Raw genomic sequence first — 17,789 nt, forward strand, 5'->3', positions numbered from 1 at the left:
GGTGACCTCTGTTACCTGTCATGTGAGTAACTCACCGTGGGTACACAGCAGCAGAGCTCGGTCGGTATCCTCACAAGCCGTCCTCTTAACCCTTCGCCGTGCCAGCCAAGCATTCATCTGCATGTGAGCCAGGCCAGGCCGTCCTTGTGAAGAGAGGCCGGTTGACCCATCTCCCGGCCCAACAGACAAGGCTGAAATTCACAGCTTTTACTCAAAATGTTGCCTTCACCCTAATTAATCTGTTTTATTTTATTGTGCAAATGGAAGAGTTCTCTTCAAAAAGACGATGGAAAGTTTTTAAATAAAAGTAAAGGAATACAACAGGATAGCATCAGGATATTTCCAGTTTAACACAACTACAAATGTAGGATGCTGTTAATAGTTTAAATTATAAATTGAACCAGCTCCGATCCAGCAGGGGGAGACAGATTCACACTGATTGCTCTGAAAGAACAAAAACAAGCAGTATTTATACTGTACATACGTGTGCGTGCGTGTGTGTGTGCGTGGAGAGAGAAAGACAGATGAGGAGAGTGATGCCTTTGAAAGTTGTATTGTTCCTTTTGCGTGTCCATGCCTCTCAAGATCTAAAGCATGGTTCTTTTAGAGAAGAGTCAGTAGCTGTAAGAGCAAGTGACGTTTCTGAAGTGATTTCACTGCGTGTGGTTTATTATGTGGTGCTTTAAAAAGAAAAACTACACGTGTCTGGGAAGCTTCATTGGAGAGCTGCTGCTTTAACGTAACATTGGCCAAGCACGAATCTCAAAGCCCCTGGCTTGCGCGAGCACCAGAGTCCCCCGATGCCAGCAGGCGTTCGCTCTGCAGCCTTTGACGTTAACGTGCCACCCTGGTAAATCAGAGCAGCCCTGCGCCGAAGAACCGCATGGTCTGCTGAGCATGTTGAGGAGCAGAGAGGACTCAGAAGAATTAAGCGGCCAATGGGGCGGCGGCAGGGATGAGTTCTCTTCCCCCGTACAGCTTGATGCAGAGACTGCCAACGGTCTTTAGTTGATATTAGGAGCAGCTCCTCGTTTTTAAGAAGCAGTAAATTGTTTCTAAGTTTTGGTCTCACAGAGCCCTAAGCTAAGTGATAATGGGCTGACGCGTAACCTCATTGGTCATGCTTCACTTGTAAACATGATTGACCAATGCTAGAAAGCGCCAAGTAAAGGTTGGCCGTCCTCTGGAAGTCTTCCCCACGTGCAGCAGGTAGGAATGGGACAGCTGCGCTGAGTACCACAGTGACGATGTTTGAGCTGTTGTCTCCCGAACAGGCAGGCACAGTGTATGAGCTTCCACATTTAAAGTAAAGTTGACAAGCTTTCTCTTGGGGGATCTGTTTTCCAGAAGTTCAGTCCCCGTCTCCTGTCAGTCTTCCTTCAGTCGAACTTAGACTCCTTGCTGAAACTTGGAGGCTGGTGTCTCACACGCTTCCCTTACTGGCCTTTACAGCCAGGTTCTCGCAGCAGCACAGACCGTGTCATTTGCCACCCACCTGCTTCTTGTTTTGATGGTCAGTTCAGAGGACAGTGGGTTCCTTAAGTCCAAAAGAGGCTCACGGATGGAAGCCACAGCAAGGCTCCTGTGTGAGGGGACCTGCCACAGGGCCGGGCGCCACAGCACTCCAGGCTCAAGCCTCGACTGAAAGGACGTGAGGAAATGCAGAAATACTGTTGCGTTTGCTCTGGGCATTTGCTGGTATCTTTGTCTGCCCTTGGTATTTAGGTCCTTTGAACCTGCTAGAATGTGGCACGTACAATACTTGTGAATCTGCTGTGAGGGGAGCTGCTAGGGAGGATTGCTTTAGGATCTGGGAAATTGTCCTGACGGATAGTGGGGAGTGCTTCATAAGAGCCCATGACACCACGTTCTTAGGTAATTCCACATGCTCTGATTCTGCCGTATTTGGGGCATCATTCTTCTTAGGTAGGACGATATCTTTTTGTGTCATCAGGGTCTCTCCCCTTAAATTGGGTACTCTTGAGATTCTTTAAGAGATTTTTTACGTGAAGGGTTTTAGGACACCTGGGAAACCAGCTGTTCCTCGGGGAAGAAGTAGCAAGTTTATGGTGTTTGCCTGTGCACGTCTCCCTCACCCCCACAGACTCCACAGGCGATGGAAACAAGTATAGTCTGCCCAGCAGCCACCAGAATCAAGTTGCTAACATACGCAAGCCAACTGTGATTTATTGCCCTGGGTGAGAATTCAGAAGTTCAGCACCACAGTAGAAAATGCCTTGTGCCGTTGGGCTGATGACTGGCTGCCATGGAACCTGTCCAGAGCACTGTGCTGGTCCAGACTGGTGGACCAGGGTGATTGTCAAAGCTCCAGTGTGTATTAACCATTCAAGTCGTGTTTTCCCACGTAAACACTTTCCTTGCTGAAATAGTTTCACCGCTTGTTTTCCTGCAGGAGGACACCATGGAGGTGGAAGAGTTCCTGAAGGAAGCTGCAGTGATGAAGGAGATCAAACACCCTAATTTAGTGCAGCTTCTCGGTGAGGATGCAGAACTCTGAAGGGGGCTTTTCATCAAGCCCTCCGGGGTGATGCAGGTGCCTTAGAGAGGAGATGGATGGCTTGCTCTATAACAAGTTCTGATTGGGACGTCTGTTCTCTACCAACATTCAGTCCTTGGTAAAAGGAGGCCATGTGGGATGGCGTGTGTCCCCGCACATGTGTATGAGGAGAGGATATGTTACTATTTAGACTGATACCCAAAAGCAATCAAATGCAATCTCAAATTGGCTTCTGAACCTTAGGAACTTTGAAGAGTTTCTTCACTGAGTGACACTATAAGTAGACGTAGCCATGTGGGGGAAGCTGACGGTCGTTTAGGTCCTTCCACGTGGGCCTAACCTTTGCTCCTGAACTCAGTGGCAGCCTCTTCCTGTTTCAGTTCATTGGTTTGAGAGGAAGAAAAGAGTGTGGCCACATCCCTCCCCCAGGAACGTAATCTCAGGCCACAGATGTTTGGAACCATCTTAGAAGTTGGCCCAGGACTTAGGAGCAGAGTCAGAATCCATCTTGGAGGCCCTTTTCTTTTGTGCCTGTCCTTTCTGTGTTCATTCAGTCGGGAGTAGAGCAGCACGCTGAAGCCCTCAATGTCTTGTTGGCAGGGGTCTGCACCCGGGAGCCCCCGTTCTATATAATCACTGAGTTCATGACCTATGGGAACCTGTTGGATTACCTGAGGGAGTGTAACCGGCAGGAGGTGAATGCTGTCGTGCTGCTGTACATGGCCACGCAGATCTCGTCAGCCATGGAGTACCTGGAGAAGAAAAACTTCATCCACAGGTAGGAGCCTGCTGAAGCAGCCCTCCCCACAGAGCCTCGGAGCGAGCATGGGGCCAGGGCATCCTTTCACAAAAAGCCCCAGCCTGTGGGGTTTTATCGCTCAGCCTCTAACTTCAGTGCTGGCAACACATTGGACCTTGGAACACAGGTAAACGCTGGGCTCCTGACATAGCCGGCGCCTGGGACGGAATTCACCCAGGCCTGGACCCTAGGCCGACGGGGCAGCTCATCCCCAGGCTGAGAATGTTTTGCTTCAGAACCATCTTGGGCTAAGTGGAATATTAAGGGAAGTCCATGAAAGGCGTCCTTCCTGATGACCACAGCTCCCTCTGAAGCAGAGTGCTCATTGTCCCTCCAAAGGGGAGGCGGGCGCTCGTCACTGATGGCCTCTCCCCAGAGCGGCTGGTGTTGCTTTCACACAGACTCACCGCCACAGCCAGTGCGTGGGTTTTGTTTCTGTGTTGCGTGTTGTTTCCTTCCCTCCTCTTTATTACCATCTCATTCTCCACTTAACTTGCTGTCATCTGGTTCCGGGATGTTTCCACAATTGTCAGAATTGAGTGTATGTGGTTCTAAATTAAGTAGCTTTGCTGTTTTAAAGCCTGGAGTGTTTTGACCTTCAAGTGTACCACAATCATCTTGGTCTTGGCATTCTTTGCTGGTGGAAATGGCTTCCTAGCAAAGTGACGGCCTATGCAGGACAGAGCCTGATGGGCTTTGTCGGAGTCTTTGATACAAGATGTTCTCCACGCCACCGTGGTGACCTTTCCTACCCAATTAACTCAAGTATGAAACCTGAACATGAGATTTCATAGTGAGGAAAAGGAGTAGCATGTGTGAGATGCTGGCGTTTCCTTGTAAGACAGATTTTCTATGCTCCATGAGGCCCCGATTCGGATGCTCCTGTCACTCAAGGAAGTGAACCCTCTGAGGCTGCAAATTGAGATTTCTTGACTTCTGGTTTGCCTTGCACGGCTGGGTCTGTTCCCACTTCATTCAGGCAACCTTAAAATCTTTACCAAATCTTGTTAGGTACAACTCTTCTGTATTTAATTTCTCTCTGATTGCTGATGATCAAGCTATCTCACCCAGCCATCGCCTTAAGCTGCTACCTCTTCTCCTTCCTTCATTCTGGTTTGCCTTGTGATTTCATGGTTAACGTCCGTGAACCGCAGATCAGACTCCTGCCTCCCTGGGAGAATCAGGAGGCGAGAGGAAGCTGATGAGACGGGAGAGAGTTTCGAGGATACATTAGGATAAACATCAGCAAGGGGGGGTGGAAAGTAGGAACACGATTTGGGTATAGACTGCTCTAGGCTGTATTTTATTCTGTCCTGTCAAGTCTGGGTGGACAAGCAGACTCTCACTCTGGTGTAAGTTTCTCAAGATTGAGGACTGGGCTTTGCATTTGTTCCTTGTGCCTGGCATAGAGCAGTGACAACTGAGCGAACACTTGGATGACACTGTGGGGGATTGGAATTGGCCACCCCAAGATATGTCTCTTTGGCATGAGGATTATTTTGGGCTGGTTACTTTTAAAAACTGCAGACATGAGAGAAACACTGAAAAGTAGAAGTTACCCTTTGTAAGAGACATGTTCATTTGTAAGGGAAATCTCCATCTGTAAAGGTGTCTCCCTCTCTGTACCAGGAAGAAGGGGGAGATGACCTTATCTCTAGAAACTCTTAATCAATGCCAAAGGCAAGGACTTAAATCTGCATAATAACCCTACTCTTGTTTACTGTACTTTTCTGGTAATCTCCCTTAACTGACCCCCCTTGCCCCCAGCATCCTCCTCTGTCTGTAGCTGAAGATGGTATTTAAGGTAAGAGCTTCTACCATTTGGGTGAGTTGCTCAGTTTTTCTGGGTCTCTCCCATGTATACCTGTTATAAAGCTTTGTTTAATTTTCTCCTGTTATTCTGTCTCATGTGAATTTAATTTGTCTGGCCAGAAGGACCTAGAGTGGGTAGAGGAGATGTCTTCCTCCCCAACAACATTTACTCTTCTTGAGGCATCAGTTGCGCACTTTACATGTTAATTCATGACCGCTCGCAACAACCCTAAGAAGTAGGTGCCAGTAGCATCATCTTCATTTTATCGCTGAGGTAACTGAGTCCAGGGTAATTAACTTGCTCCGGGTCACGTTGCCGGGGAGCCCACTCCCAGCACCACCCCCGGCTGCCTTTCACCACACAGGGAGCTCAGGCGGGTGCTGAGGGACAGGCTTTGCTCCCCAGCGGGGAGCAAACACAAGTTTGCGGGTCTCGGTTCTCCCCTTGTTGGTGTTGCACCTCTGCTCAGTGGTGGGGGTTTGTGAAGCTGGAAAGCTGGCTGGGAGCTCTCACAGATGAACTTTTTCCTCCCCAGAGACCTCGCTGCCCGGAACTGCCTGGTAGGGGAAAACCACCTGGTGAAGGTGGCTGATTTTGGCCTGAGCAGGTTAATGACAGGGGATACCTACACAGCCCACGCCGGGGCCAAGTTCCCTATCAAATGGACCGCACCTGAGAGCCTGGCCTACAACAAGTTCTCCATCAAGTCCGACGTCTGGGGTAAGGGCCACCTCTCCGGGCATCCTCACCACTTGGGGTGGGGCTCCCGCTTCCCTGCTTTTCTTTCTCTCCTTGCTGTTTCACTGCTTTTTTCTCTTTGTTTCATTTCTTTTTCCTCATTACTTAATTCTCTCTTTTTTTTTTTTCTCTCTTACTTTAAAATCTTTTCTCTCCTATTTTCTCTCCAAAATGAAGTAAAAGTGAGCTTTTCCTTCAAAAATAATTACGATGAACTTTTTTTTTAAGTATGCTTTTTTTTTGGTAAGATTGGCCCTAAGCTAACATCTTTTGCCAACCTTCCTCTTTTTTTCTTTTTTTCCCTTCTTTTCTCCCCAAAGCCCCAGTGCATAGTTTGTATATCCTAGTTGTAGGTCCTTGTAGTTCTTCTAGGTGGGATGCTGCCACAGCATGGCTTGATGAGTGATGTGTAGGTCCCCACCTGGGATCTGAACCGGCGAACCCCGGGTGGCGAAAGCAGAGCGTGTGAACTTAACCACTCAGCCATGGGCTGGCCCCTGAGCTGTTTTTTACTTAGCATCTTATGCCCTCCTCCTAAGGTTGCTGTGTGGGTTTCGGGGAGCAGCTAGCTGACCCTCAGCAACCCAGAGTCTTCCTCTGTGTAGGGAATGCTGTGTCATTTGGTTAGGGCTTTAAATAGGATACTGCCCTCTGAAGCCTCGTGGGACAGGTTTTTACTTTTACTTTGTTTAAAGAACATTTTAATGTGGCAAATTGTAAGCATATACTAAGGAAGACAGAGTGGTGTGATGAGCCCCCACATAGCCATCACTAGCTTTACGAATCATCGCCTCAGGGTGCTGCCTCTGCCCGCCCACCCCCCGACCCTGTTATTTCGAGTCAAATCTCAGACATCACATTATTTTGTCTTTGAATATTTCAGTTTGAGTCTCTACTTTTTTATTTGCATCATCACAGTGCCCTCCCCCAGGATTGACAGTAATGTCTGAATATTATCAGATATCCAGTGTTCCAATTTCCAGTTGAATCATAAAAGTTATACTTTTTTTAGTCTGTTTGAATTGAGATCCAAATATGATTCCCACAACGCGATTAGTTGGTATGTCCGTTTAGTCTCCTCTGATCTGTAAGTTCCTTCTTCATCTCTTTATTTCCCTTGCTACTTATTTGTTGAAGAAATCCCGTGGTTTATCCCTTAAAGTTTCCCCCATTGTGTATTTTGCTCATTGTGGTGTGATTTCATCTGTTCCTCCATCTTCAGTGTTCCTAGTAAACGGGTTAGTTGGTCTAGACAGCTTGAGCACCTTCAGGTCTGACTTTCTTTTCTTTTAGTAAGAGTACTTCGTTAGAGAGGCTGTGCTTTTTTCATCAATAGGTACATAATTCTTGGTTTTCTCTTTTTTGTGATTTTAGCAGTTCTTGGTACCCAGTGCCTAGATCCACTAATTTATTAGGGGTCAAATGCTAATTCTCTAACTCCGTCGTTCCTTGTTCATTTAGTAGCTCAGTACTTCTACAAGAAGAAACTTCCCCTCACCTACTGTTTGGTTACTCAGAGGCACAGTTCATAGGATGAATGTTTGCTTCTTGCCATTATTTACCAGTTTTCACAGTAGCCAGTTGGTTTCTTAGTACCCTCCAATGGTGACCAATTGTGTTTTTGTTGTTGTTTTTCTTTTGTGATGTTATTATGAATTCTCAGATCTAAATGTATTTGATAGGTTTTAATCCACTGTGATTATTTTTCTCATTGATGTTCAGATTGTCTCATCTTTGGCCAGTGGGAACTTCAAATTGCTCCTGGTCCTTTTGACAAGACCCTTGTAGTCTTTGACAGCGTCTGTGCTGTCCAGAATGATAAGATACTCCGGGTTCATTCTCTGGCTCAGGCCTGAGTTTCCCAGTTCTTCAGGCGTCCTGGTTCCTTAAGGGGAACTGGAATTTCAAGGCTATAATTGAGCTTTCAAAATTTTTAAAGATTTCATAAGATTTTTATGAAAATTTTGGAGTTGGCCTTGGCGGTAATCTCATACACCCAGAAAGGAGAGGTGGCCTGTCTTAGGCCCGTAACTTGTTGGTCACAGTGTAGCCAGGAGTAGAAATGGCCTCCTAAGGTCCAGCCCTAGGTTCCCTCTGCCACATGTCCCAGCAAGATGGTCACGTCACCTAAAAGACCCCCAGGGATCTGATCAGCCCAGGCCTCTTCTCTCCTTCGGCGTGTTTTAACCTGTGGGAGTGAGTAAAATGGAAGTCTCGTTCTGTCCTGGGCTGTTGGTAATTCAGAGCCTGGTAAAATGTCACTGCCTGGCCTGCTTCTGAGGCTGTAACTTCTGATGTCTACTGTACAGGTAACCAGTTTTAAATGCAGGCCAGTTAAATCTTACACATCTTGAACAGCCTTTCTCTTTTTTTTCCTTTTAGCATTTGGAGTGTTGCTTTGGGAAATTGCTACCTATGGCATGTCACCTTACCCAGGAATTGACCTGTCCCAGGTGTATGAGCTGCTGGAGAAAGACTACCGCATGGAGCGCCCGGAAGGCTGCCCAGAGAAGGTCTACGAACTCATGCGAGCATGTGAGCGTTCCCCGGCCGCTTCTCCGACCCTGCTGGGCGTTGTTCGCGAGTCGGATTGGGGGGCACACGTAAAGTAAAACATTAAAGGGTTCCGTTTCCTTTCTTCATCCTCGCTCTTCAGAAGCAACTCGTGTGACAGTTGGTACATATTTTTTCAGACTTTTTTCACTGTTTCTGTACACCTTTATTTATACATCATATTTACATATGAAGGGTTTTTTTGTTTATTTTTAATGCAAAAATGGGATTGATGGATGTCAAACTTGGACATCTTATTTAAAAATAGAAATTCCTGGGCCCTACTTTCAAACATTCTGTTTAGTAGGTAAATACTCTCTGGGTGACGTTTATCTCGTTGGTTTTATGATTTACGTATGTTTATGTAAATCATTCCCTCAGCTGTTTTGCACTTAGTAGTATAACAGACACGTCTTTCCGTGTCCATAATTCAGAGACCTCTCCCCACCTTATTTTCTGTAGCTGTTTAGCATCCCATCAAATGACGTGTCACTCATCCGGTCCTCTTCTGATGAACATTTGGTTGTTTTGCACATTTGTTTGTTTTTTGTTGTCAGAAACAAGGCAGGAATGAACACCCTCTTACCTATACTTCTGTGCCTTATGCTGGTATTTCCAAAAGTTGAATTGTTGATTCAAAGGGTTACGTGCGTTTTTTTTAGATATGCTTTTTTGGTGAGGAAGATTGACCCTGAGCTAACATCTGTTGCCCATCTTCCTCTTTGGTTTTTTCTTTTTTCTCCCGAAAGCCCCAGTACACAATTGTGTATCCTAGTTGTATGTCCTTCTAGATCTTCTGTCTGGGATGCTGCCACAGCGAGGCTTGATGAACAGTGTGTAGTTCCGTGCCCAGGATCTGAACTGCCAAACCCTGGGCCTCCAAAGCACAGCACACAAACTTAAACACTCGGCCATGGGGTTGGCCCTGGGTTATGTGCATTTTAAATTTTGGTTTCACCAAATTATTTTCCAAAAAATGTGCCAATGTATACTCCCACCAGAAGTGTCTCTGAGTGAGTCCCTACTTCCTCACCACCGTGGAGCTTTATCAGTCTTTAATCCTCATCTTAATCTTGTTTTAATTAGCCTTTCTTTACTGGTGAGGATTTTGGACTTTGATAACCGTGAAGGGAGGGTAAAGTAGAAGGCAAGTTATTTGACTTAGTACTTCTCTGCTCTTGCTAGCGTGGGGTTGGGAAAGATATATTTGTAAACGCAGGTCTTGCTGTCATGTCTCCCTGGGGTTTTACAATCTGTGTTCCTGCCAATATCTGAAGTCTTTTCAAATTCTTAATGTCTGTAATAGGACACAGTGGCTTTTGTCACTTTAACTTATCACAGCAAGAGATGGTTAGTAGGATTGAAATGCTTCCTCATTTCTAGACTTTCCTTGAGAGTTGCTAGCAAGGCCTTGTGGGTGGTCTTACTGGGGTCTCGTCTGTCCAGGTTGGCAGTGGAATCCCTCTGAGCGGCCCTCCTTTGCTGAAATCCACCAAGCTTTTGAAACAATGTTCCAGGAGTCCAGCATCTCAGACGGTAAAGTGCCCATCCTTGGGGCACCTGCAGTGGGGGAGGCTGGGATAGGAGGGATGGCCGTGCAGGACTCCAGCCCTGTCCTTTAGTTTGCTTCCTGGGAGAAGTGCGTGGGCCAAGTTATCTGAGCCCAGGAAGTGGGGCAGAGGTTTGAGTTGGAGCGCTGCCTCTTGCAGCCGTGCAGAATGCTGAAAACTCCTAAGTGCTGTTTCTCCAGCACCTGTTTCTCTTTTCCGTAACTGTATGGATGACCACTGTTATCTTAAAAAGAAAAAGAAAACCAACATACCAAAGTGACGTGGTTGCTGATGGCTGGTGTTTTGGGTTTTTTGTTGGTGGCACACAGAAGTGGAGAAGGAACTGGGGAAGAAAGGAGTGCGAGGGGCTGCAGGTCCTTTGCTGCAGGCCCCAGAGCTGCCCACCAAGACAAGAACCTCCAGGAGAGCTGCAGAACACAAAGACTCCACCGACGGGGCTGAGACCCCCCACCCCAAGGGCCCAGGGGAGACTGGTAATGTCCCCACCACTACCCACCCCAACGGGAGGCCCCTCAGGACCAGTGCAGGCAGATGGGAAGCAGCAAGAGGAGGCTGCACAGAGGCCAGGCCGATTCCGCATTAGTGGCCCAGCTTTGAGAAGAGGAACGTGCTCCCCTGCAGCACCCACTCCCGCCAGAGTCGCTGGGAGCCACGGCTTTGGCGGCTAGCTCAGTCGCAGAGGCGGAGGTGCTTGTGCAGCCTCCTGAGGCGGAGCCCACCTTCTTGTGTGTTACTCACCGCATGTGTGGTTGCTCTTGCAGGGCAGATACAGCAGTGCTAAATACCGAACAAATGAAGAGCAGCTTGTTGTGAGAGCACTGACACAAAAAGCTCCCAGGAACTGACGGCCTCAGGAGACAGCTGTGGCGCGGGGCCAGCGTCCTCTCCCGTCCTCTGAGCCAGGCAGATGGGGCTGGTTCAGGAGGGCCCTCAGGATGGTGTCAGGAATATTAGCAAACACTGAGCTCGTGCTTCCTGTGCGCCAGGCTGTGTGTGAGTTAGGCTGCTCTGAGGTAGTGTTGCCTCCCTCCCCAGAAAACCCCAGAAGTCTGGGTTCTACTGCAGACCAGCTGAACGAAAATGTCTTCGGTGGGCCAGACATCCGGGTTTGTAGAGGCTCCTAGGGGATGCTCTGATGGACCACAGACTAAGTGGGAAGGGACAGGGCAAAGCCAGGATTATAAAGAAATAAATCCCAGTTATAACGCTTTCTTTCCACACCCCCTGGGTCTCGCTCGCCCTCCGTTTGAGGCCATGGCGTATGGACTGTCCAGAGGCCTGGACCCTCACCCTTCTCTTGGTTGCCATGATTTCAGGTAGATAAGCAGTGGGGAGGAGGAGAGGCTGCTACGGAAGCTTCAGGCTTATTAAAAGACCAGTGATAAGCAGTCATGTTCATTTATGCCCGTCAGTGCTCATCTGAGGGGTATTTTGATCTGTAATCTCGTGGTGAGCCGAGTGTCAGCTAGCTGTTCAGCTCTGAAGTAGGGCTGTGCATAATTCATTAGAATTTCGCTTTCTTCACCTTCTTCCGCTGGATTCAAGTTTTGGGAGGTCCTCGGTTTCCCTCTGAGGTATCCTGCATGCCGCCTGGTACTCTGACAATGCCCTGCACCTCTGCTCCGAGTTAGAGGGTGCAGCCGGGAAACCGCTCTTCCTGCAGCTGCCCTCTGAGGAGAATTCTGTCGTTCACTAGCAGGGAGCTTGGCAACACCAGAAAGATCTCTTAGGAGCTATTATTCAGATTTAAAGAATGCCCATGTAAAAATTGTAGGTCACCCCTGCTCGTTTCCTAAGCTTAATAGCCCGTTATCACTGCGCCCTGTGGAACGCAGCCCTTCCCTCCATACGGCACCTCCCAGGAACCTCGCCCGGCTGGCCAGTCTGAGAAGCACAGGTTCTGACCCCTCGCTCGGCCTCAGCCTCTTTTCGACTCACCAGATAGTGGTATTGGTGGGACTTTACTGCTTTAAAGGAAACCAGTGCAAGGATGAGGGGGCCAGGTGCGTCCTAGCCTTTTGTTCTGTTGTCTTCAAGGACGGAGACCTAAGCTTTCCCTAATAATAATACAAGGTGACAACAGTTATTGAGAAGTGCCAAGAGCTGTGAATGCACCACATTTGTTATCGCTTTACACTCTCACAGCAACGCTATGGGCAGACTTTCCTGTCCTCCGTTCTGTAGGTGAGGAAGCTGAGGATGAGCAAGGAAGGGTGACCTGCCCAGGCCTCGTAGCTGGTGAGCAGCAGAGCTGGTAGTCACACGCAGGCCTGTCAGAGCCCAGAGCCCAGACCCGTGGCTGCTGCTCTGTGGAGAGTGGGCGGCCGGTGCAAGGTGCCCCGCTCACCCAGGAGCCCTTGGTCTGGGCTTGTTAACCTGTTTCCAATGTGTTTCAGATCCTCTGGACCACGAGCCTGCTGTGTCTCCGTTGCTCCCTCGAAAAGAGCGAGGTCCCCAGGATGGTGGCTTAAATGAAGATGAACGCCTTCTCCCCAAAGACAAAAAGACCAACTTGTTCAGTGCCTTGATCAAGAAGAAGAAGAAAACAGCCCCAGCCCCTCCCAAACGCAGCAGCTCCTTCCGGGAGATGGACGGCCAGCCGGAGCGCAAGGTGGCCGGCGAGGAAGAGGGCCGGGAGATTAGCAACGGCGCCCTAGCTCTCGCACCCTCGGACACACCCGAGCCAGCCAAGTCCCCAAAGCCCAGCAGCGGGGTTGGTGTCCCTAATGGAGCCTTCCGGGAGTCGGGGGGCACAGGCTTCCGGTCTCCACACCTATGGAAAAAGTCTAGCACGCTGACCAGTAGCCGATTAGCAGCCAGTGAAGAGGAGAATGGCGGCAGCTCCAGCAAGCGCTTCCTGAGGTCCTGCTCTGCCTCCTGTGTGCCCCATGGGGCCAAGGACACAGAGTGGAGGTCTGTCACACTGCCTCGGGATCTGCAGTCCACAGGAAGACAGTTTGACTCATCCACATTTGGAGGGCACAAAAGTGAGAAGCCAGCTCTGCCTCGGAAGCGGGCAAGTGAGACCAGGTCTGACCAGGTGACCAGAGGCACAGTGACCCCCCCGCCCAGGCTGGTGAAGAAGACCGAGGAAGCCGTGGATGAGGTCTTAAGAGACGCAGCAGAGTCCAGCCCGGGCTCCAGCCCTCCCAGTCTGACTCCAAAACTCCTCCGTAGGCAGGTCGTGGTGGCTCCTTCCTCTGGCCTTCCCCACAAGGAAGAGGCCGGGAAGTCCAGTGCCTTCGGGACGCCTGCAGCTGAGCCAGTGCCCCCCACCAGCAGAGCGGGGCCAGGTGCATCTGGAGGGACCAGCAAGGCCCCCAACGAGGAGTCCAGAGTGAGGAGGCACAAGCCCTCCTCCGAGTCCCCAGGGAGAGACAAGGGGAAGTTGTCCAAGCTCAAACCCGCCCCACCACCCCCACCACCAGCCTCTGTTGGGAAAGCCGGGAAGCCCTCTCAGAGCCCGAGCCAGGAAGCAGCCGGGGAGGCAGGCGCCTGTGGAAAAGCAAAACCCACGGCCCTGGTTGTGGATGCTGTGAACAGTGACACTGCCAAACCCAGCCAGCTGGGAGAGGGCATGAAAAAGCCCGTGCTCCCAGCTGTGCCAAAGTCGCAGTCATCCACCAAACCAGCAGGGACCCCGACCAGCCCAGTCCCCGCTCCCTCCGTGTTGCCGTCAGCATCCTCCACCCTGGCAGGGGACCAGCCGTCCTCCACCGCCTTCATTCCTCTCATATCGACTCGCGTGTCTCTTCGGAAAACCCGCCAGCCTCCGGAGCGAATTGCCAGTGGCGCCATCACCAAGGGTGTGGTCCTGGATGGCACTGAGGCCTTGTGCCTTGCTATCTCCAAGAACTCTGAGCAGATGGCCAGCCATAGCGCTGTGCTGGAAGCTGGCAAAAACCTCTACACGTTCTGTGTGAGCTACGTGGATTCCATCCAGCAAATGAGGAATAAATTCGCCTTCCGCGAGGCCATCAACAAACTGGAGAATAACCTCCGGGAGCTTCAGATCTGCCCGGCGACAGCGGGGAGTGGCCCAGCGGCCACTCAGGACTTCAGCAAACTCCTCAGCTCCGTGAAAGAGATCAGTGACATCGTGCAGAGGTAGCAGAAGCCAGGCATCAGGCTAGCCGGACCCACCTTCCCCGTGCCCTCAACAGTGGCTGACACAGGAGCAGGAGCTGAGACCTTGGCCCAGGGGCTCTGCAGCGGGCGGAGCTGAGAGCTGCCGTGGAGTACAGCCGACTACCTATGTTGTGCACCAACTGTCCTCCTGTGCTCTCCTCCCCTCGGCCCAGGCTCCCTGAGCCGCCTCAGTCCGCGTTCTATCTGTGGAGTTCCTGCTCTGTGGACTGCAGTCGCGCCCCGGCCTCTCCCGCACACAGCGCTCCAGAACCGAGCGCCAGGCAGGTGGCAAGGCGGGGGAGCGTCTCCTTTTGTATTTCTTTCTGGAGGACCTCCTCTGGCTATGTCTTCACCTCCATTTCCCCCAAGAACGAGTGCCCCGGCCAGGAGCCATGTCACCAAGGCCTTGGGAACTGTCCCCTCTGCTCACCCTGTGGAGGGAGCCTATGCGCTCATCTTTGTTGTGCCTCCTACGCTGAAGACACATTTCCAGAACTACATCCTGGAAAGCGCTGCCAGCTGGTCACTCTGCCCTCCACTGCTACCAGGGGCAGGTGCCCTCACCGTTTCCTCGTGTGAAGGACAGCTCTTGACTCAGAGGGTAAAACCGGGTGGGTGCTCAAACCAGCCAGGCTTTGGGTTCTGGGACGGGTGGGGAAGCTGGAGAGGCCACGGTGTGAAAGAGTGTCCTTGTCATCTGGTCTCTCCATGTCCTTAGAGCCTAGTTCCTTGCTCTCTTGTGACACGCACTGCTAATCCTGGATAGGAAGCTTGAGTCTTAAGGGCAGCAGGGTCGATGTCCAGCATAAGGGGGCAGGGGACGCACAAGGGGCAGTTAGTTGGGTGAACAGCTCGTGTCAAGATGGCCCCGGGGCTGGGCCTAGGCAGGTCTGCAGGGCCCAGGGTTACCTTCCTTTCAGATTTCCAGGGGCTCTGAGAAGTCACTCGGTCGAATTTCTGCCCCGTCTCCTTCCCCTCCCTTGTCCTCTAAGAGAAAGTAGACCTTGCAGGGCTCTTTCCTCTGTGACCAGCCAGTCTTCAATGTTCTGGACTTCTTGAAGCATTTCAGAGCTCTGCCCGCAGCACAGCCCCCTCCGACACAGAAACAGCTGGCTCTGGGTGGCAGCACACAGGAGGACAGGCCTGGGCACTGGAGCCCAGCTGGTGTCGGCCGCGCGCTCACGGGCGAGTGTCTTATTTAACGACCACGAACAACGCTTAGCCTCATGTTTCTGTTGGGGTCATCAGGGATGAAGAAAACCACAGACAAACGAAACCCCAGGAAGTGTCTCAGAGAGCAGGCCTGTGTAATCCCCCCCGGGCTTTCCCAGGACCAGGGCCCAGGTCTCCTTGACCGTGACCTAGAGCAGCTACTGAAGAGCGGGCAGGCCCTGCCCGGGCCTCACGCCCAGCCCAGGAGCAGCCCTTGGAGAAACCAGGAGAAAACCACCTTCTGCTCCCCATGCCGTGACCTCGCACAGGCCCTGTTTTTATGCAGATCACCTAAATCTGTATTTTATTTCTCTGGTAGAGAGGGTTTCCTCTGGATCATTTTCTGCTGTGCTCACAGCACATCACCTCTGTGCCCCCCAGACTGCTGTGTTAGACAGACTGAGGGAGGGGCTATAACACCACCAGCGGCCTTGCAGACAAAACAAGCCCCACCAGCTCCCCTGCTGCCTGTTTCTGTGAGGTGCTGGTCTCTTCCTTTTGTTCACGTGATGTGCCACTATATTTTGCATTTATCCCTTGGTATTACACTCTTTTATAAATGACCTGTAAATAGTTTTCCACTCTCCTCCCTTCTCAAATGCCTATGGTGTCTTTTTTTTGGTCCAGTACATTTTGTTTCTGTATATGACTCTTTGTGTTTTTTGAATCCACATCTCTCCTCCGTAGTATTTTTTAAATAAATGTTTACAACATTAGAACTTGGGCCGGTTGCGTTGGTCCGTGATCCGTCCCTGATGGAGCCCCACGTGTCGGGAGGGAGGGGTCCTTGCTTCCCCAAAGGGGCTAGAGGCTCCGTGTTGGGTCTTACAGAACAGAACAATGGCAGGGTTGCAGCGGGAATCCTGCCTCCTGTGTTGTCAGCCACTTGCAAGCAGTCCCCCTGCCGTGTCCCAGGCCCTTCCTGCACCCTTGACATGTTTGGAGCAGCCCTGCTCTTGTCAGTGACACAGAAAGTGAGCCATGCCAACGTACAGGCCACGTCTGACTGGCACGGCAAAGGAAGACCAGCCCAAGGCCTGGGCCAACCTTCAGGGCATCACAGCGTCATTGAAATGGGGGGAGGCGGTAATGCCCTGGGTCCTCGCTGGCCCGAAAGAGCTGATCCCTCCAGAGGGGTGCTTTTTCTCTCTTTGCCTTTGAACTCACTTTCTGCCACTGCCCTCAGCCTCCAGACCCCCCCTCACTTGGCCCAGGTACCTTACTTCTCTGGGCGAGGAGCAGTACCATGTGCCACAGCTTCTCCCAGCCGCCTGCCAAGGGGACTGGGTGTGGGGGCGTGCTGACACGTACGTCCTCATCGTGGTCTCCATTTAACTCCAGCTGACAGCTTGGAAAGTGAAGTCGGGGAAGTAGGAGCACCCTCTGATAATGATACTTATTAAGCCAGCAGGCTTGTCAGAGGATACGGATCCTGCTCACCAAAGCACATTGAAGAGCACGGTTCAGTGGAACCTCTTCCCCAGAGACCTCGGCAGCGGGGTGTGCTGCACGTCAGGTGATGGAGGGGGAGACGCCAGCCTGGGCCGAGGGCTGGTGGACTGCCGGAGTGTGCTCAAGCAGAGTAGCTGCAAGCAGCCCCAGAGACCAGACTTCTGTCCTTTGGATTCACAGAGGCAGAAACCGAGGCCCAGGCCACAGAGTCTGCTAGTGGTTGAACTGTACCTGGACACCGGATCTGCCGAGTCTGGGCTTTTCCACCGGTAGCAGGGTGTTCCCTGAGTGACAGCTTTCAAGTCTGAAAGAAGCTGTAGAATGATGATAGTGACAGCCACAGCTTATGGCTGCCTCCTCCGTGTCAGACGGTCACCGGTCATGGAATCTTCACGGTAGCCTCTTAGGCCGGGCATGTTACCCATTTCCGTTTTCCAGATGCTCAGCAGTGAGGTTACTTGTCCAATCATGTGTGATGTCACTTACCAGCCATGTTAGCAGCTGTACCTGTGTGAAATAGGGTCTCATAAGACCCTTCTCCCAAATAAGAATCTTCCATGGATGTCAGCCAAGCTTGAGAAACTTACTTGGGTCTTAGCCGTTCTGGGACAATGATCCTTAACCTTTTTTAGGTCCTAGAAACACTTGAGAGCTTAATACAAATGGGAGCTGGCCCCAGGAAAATGCACAGATGTGCGCACACAACAATTTTCAGATAATTTTGAGTCCTGCCCTCGAGGTCTAGAACCAAGGAATACCCAAGGGCCAAGCCCGCCAACAGGGCCAGCAGCTGATAGTGATATCATCACGAAATAGGAGGCTAAGACGTCAAAACGTTAAAAAGCGAGCGCTAAAGAAACCCCCAAAATGGAGACAGTCATTTCATCAACAGAAAAAAGATCGGTACATTGTGTTCGTGTAGTGAAATATTACAGAGCAACGAGAATGAACAGACTTGCCACATGCCACGATAGGAGTGAATCTCACATGCAATGTTGAGCAGAA

General features: G+C 50.8%; 1 protein-coding gene across 2 annotated transcripts in view; it reads left to right on the forward strand.

The window, feature by feature from the left end:
- The window catches only part of ABL1 (ABL proto-oncogene 1, non-receptor tyrosine kinase), a 138,586-nt gene extending 122,530 nt beyond the window's left edge, over positions 1 to 16,056 (forward strand). For both annotated transcript variants that reach the window (XM_046660202.1, XM_046660209.1), the window contains exons 5-11: positions 2,414 to 2,498; positions 3,119 to 3,296; positions 5,666 to 5,850; positions 8,251 to 8,403; positions 9,868 to 9,957; positions 10,301 to 10,465; positions 12,389 to 16,056. In XM_046660202.1, the coding sequence (XP_046516158.1) occupies positions 2,414 to 2,498; positions 3,119 to 3,296; positions 5,666 to 5,850; positions 8,251 to 8,403; positions 9,868 to 9,957; positions 10,301 to 10,465; positions 12,389 to 14,103 (2,571 nt within the window). In that variant the 3' untranslated portion in view covers positions 14,104 to 16,056. The remainder of the gene's footprint in view (positions 1 to 2,413; positions 2,499 to 3,118; positions 3,297 to 5,665; positions 5,851 to 8,250; positions 8,404 to 9,867; positions 9,958 to 10,300; positions 10,466 to 12,388) is intronic.
- The last annotated feature ends 1,733 nt before the right edge of the window (positions 16,057 to 17,789 follow it).

The sequence above is a fragment of the Equus quagga genome, chromosome 1 (genome assembly GCF_021613505.1).
Source record: "Equus quagga isolate Etosha38 chromosome 1, UCLA_HA_Equagga_1.0, whole genome shotgun sequence".
Lineage (NCBI taxonomy): Eukaryota > Metazoa > Chordata > Mammalia > Perissodactyla > Equidae > Equus > Equus quagga.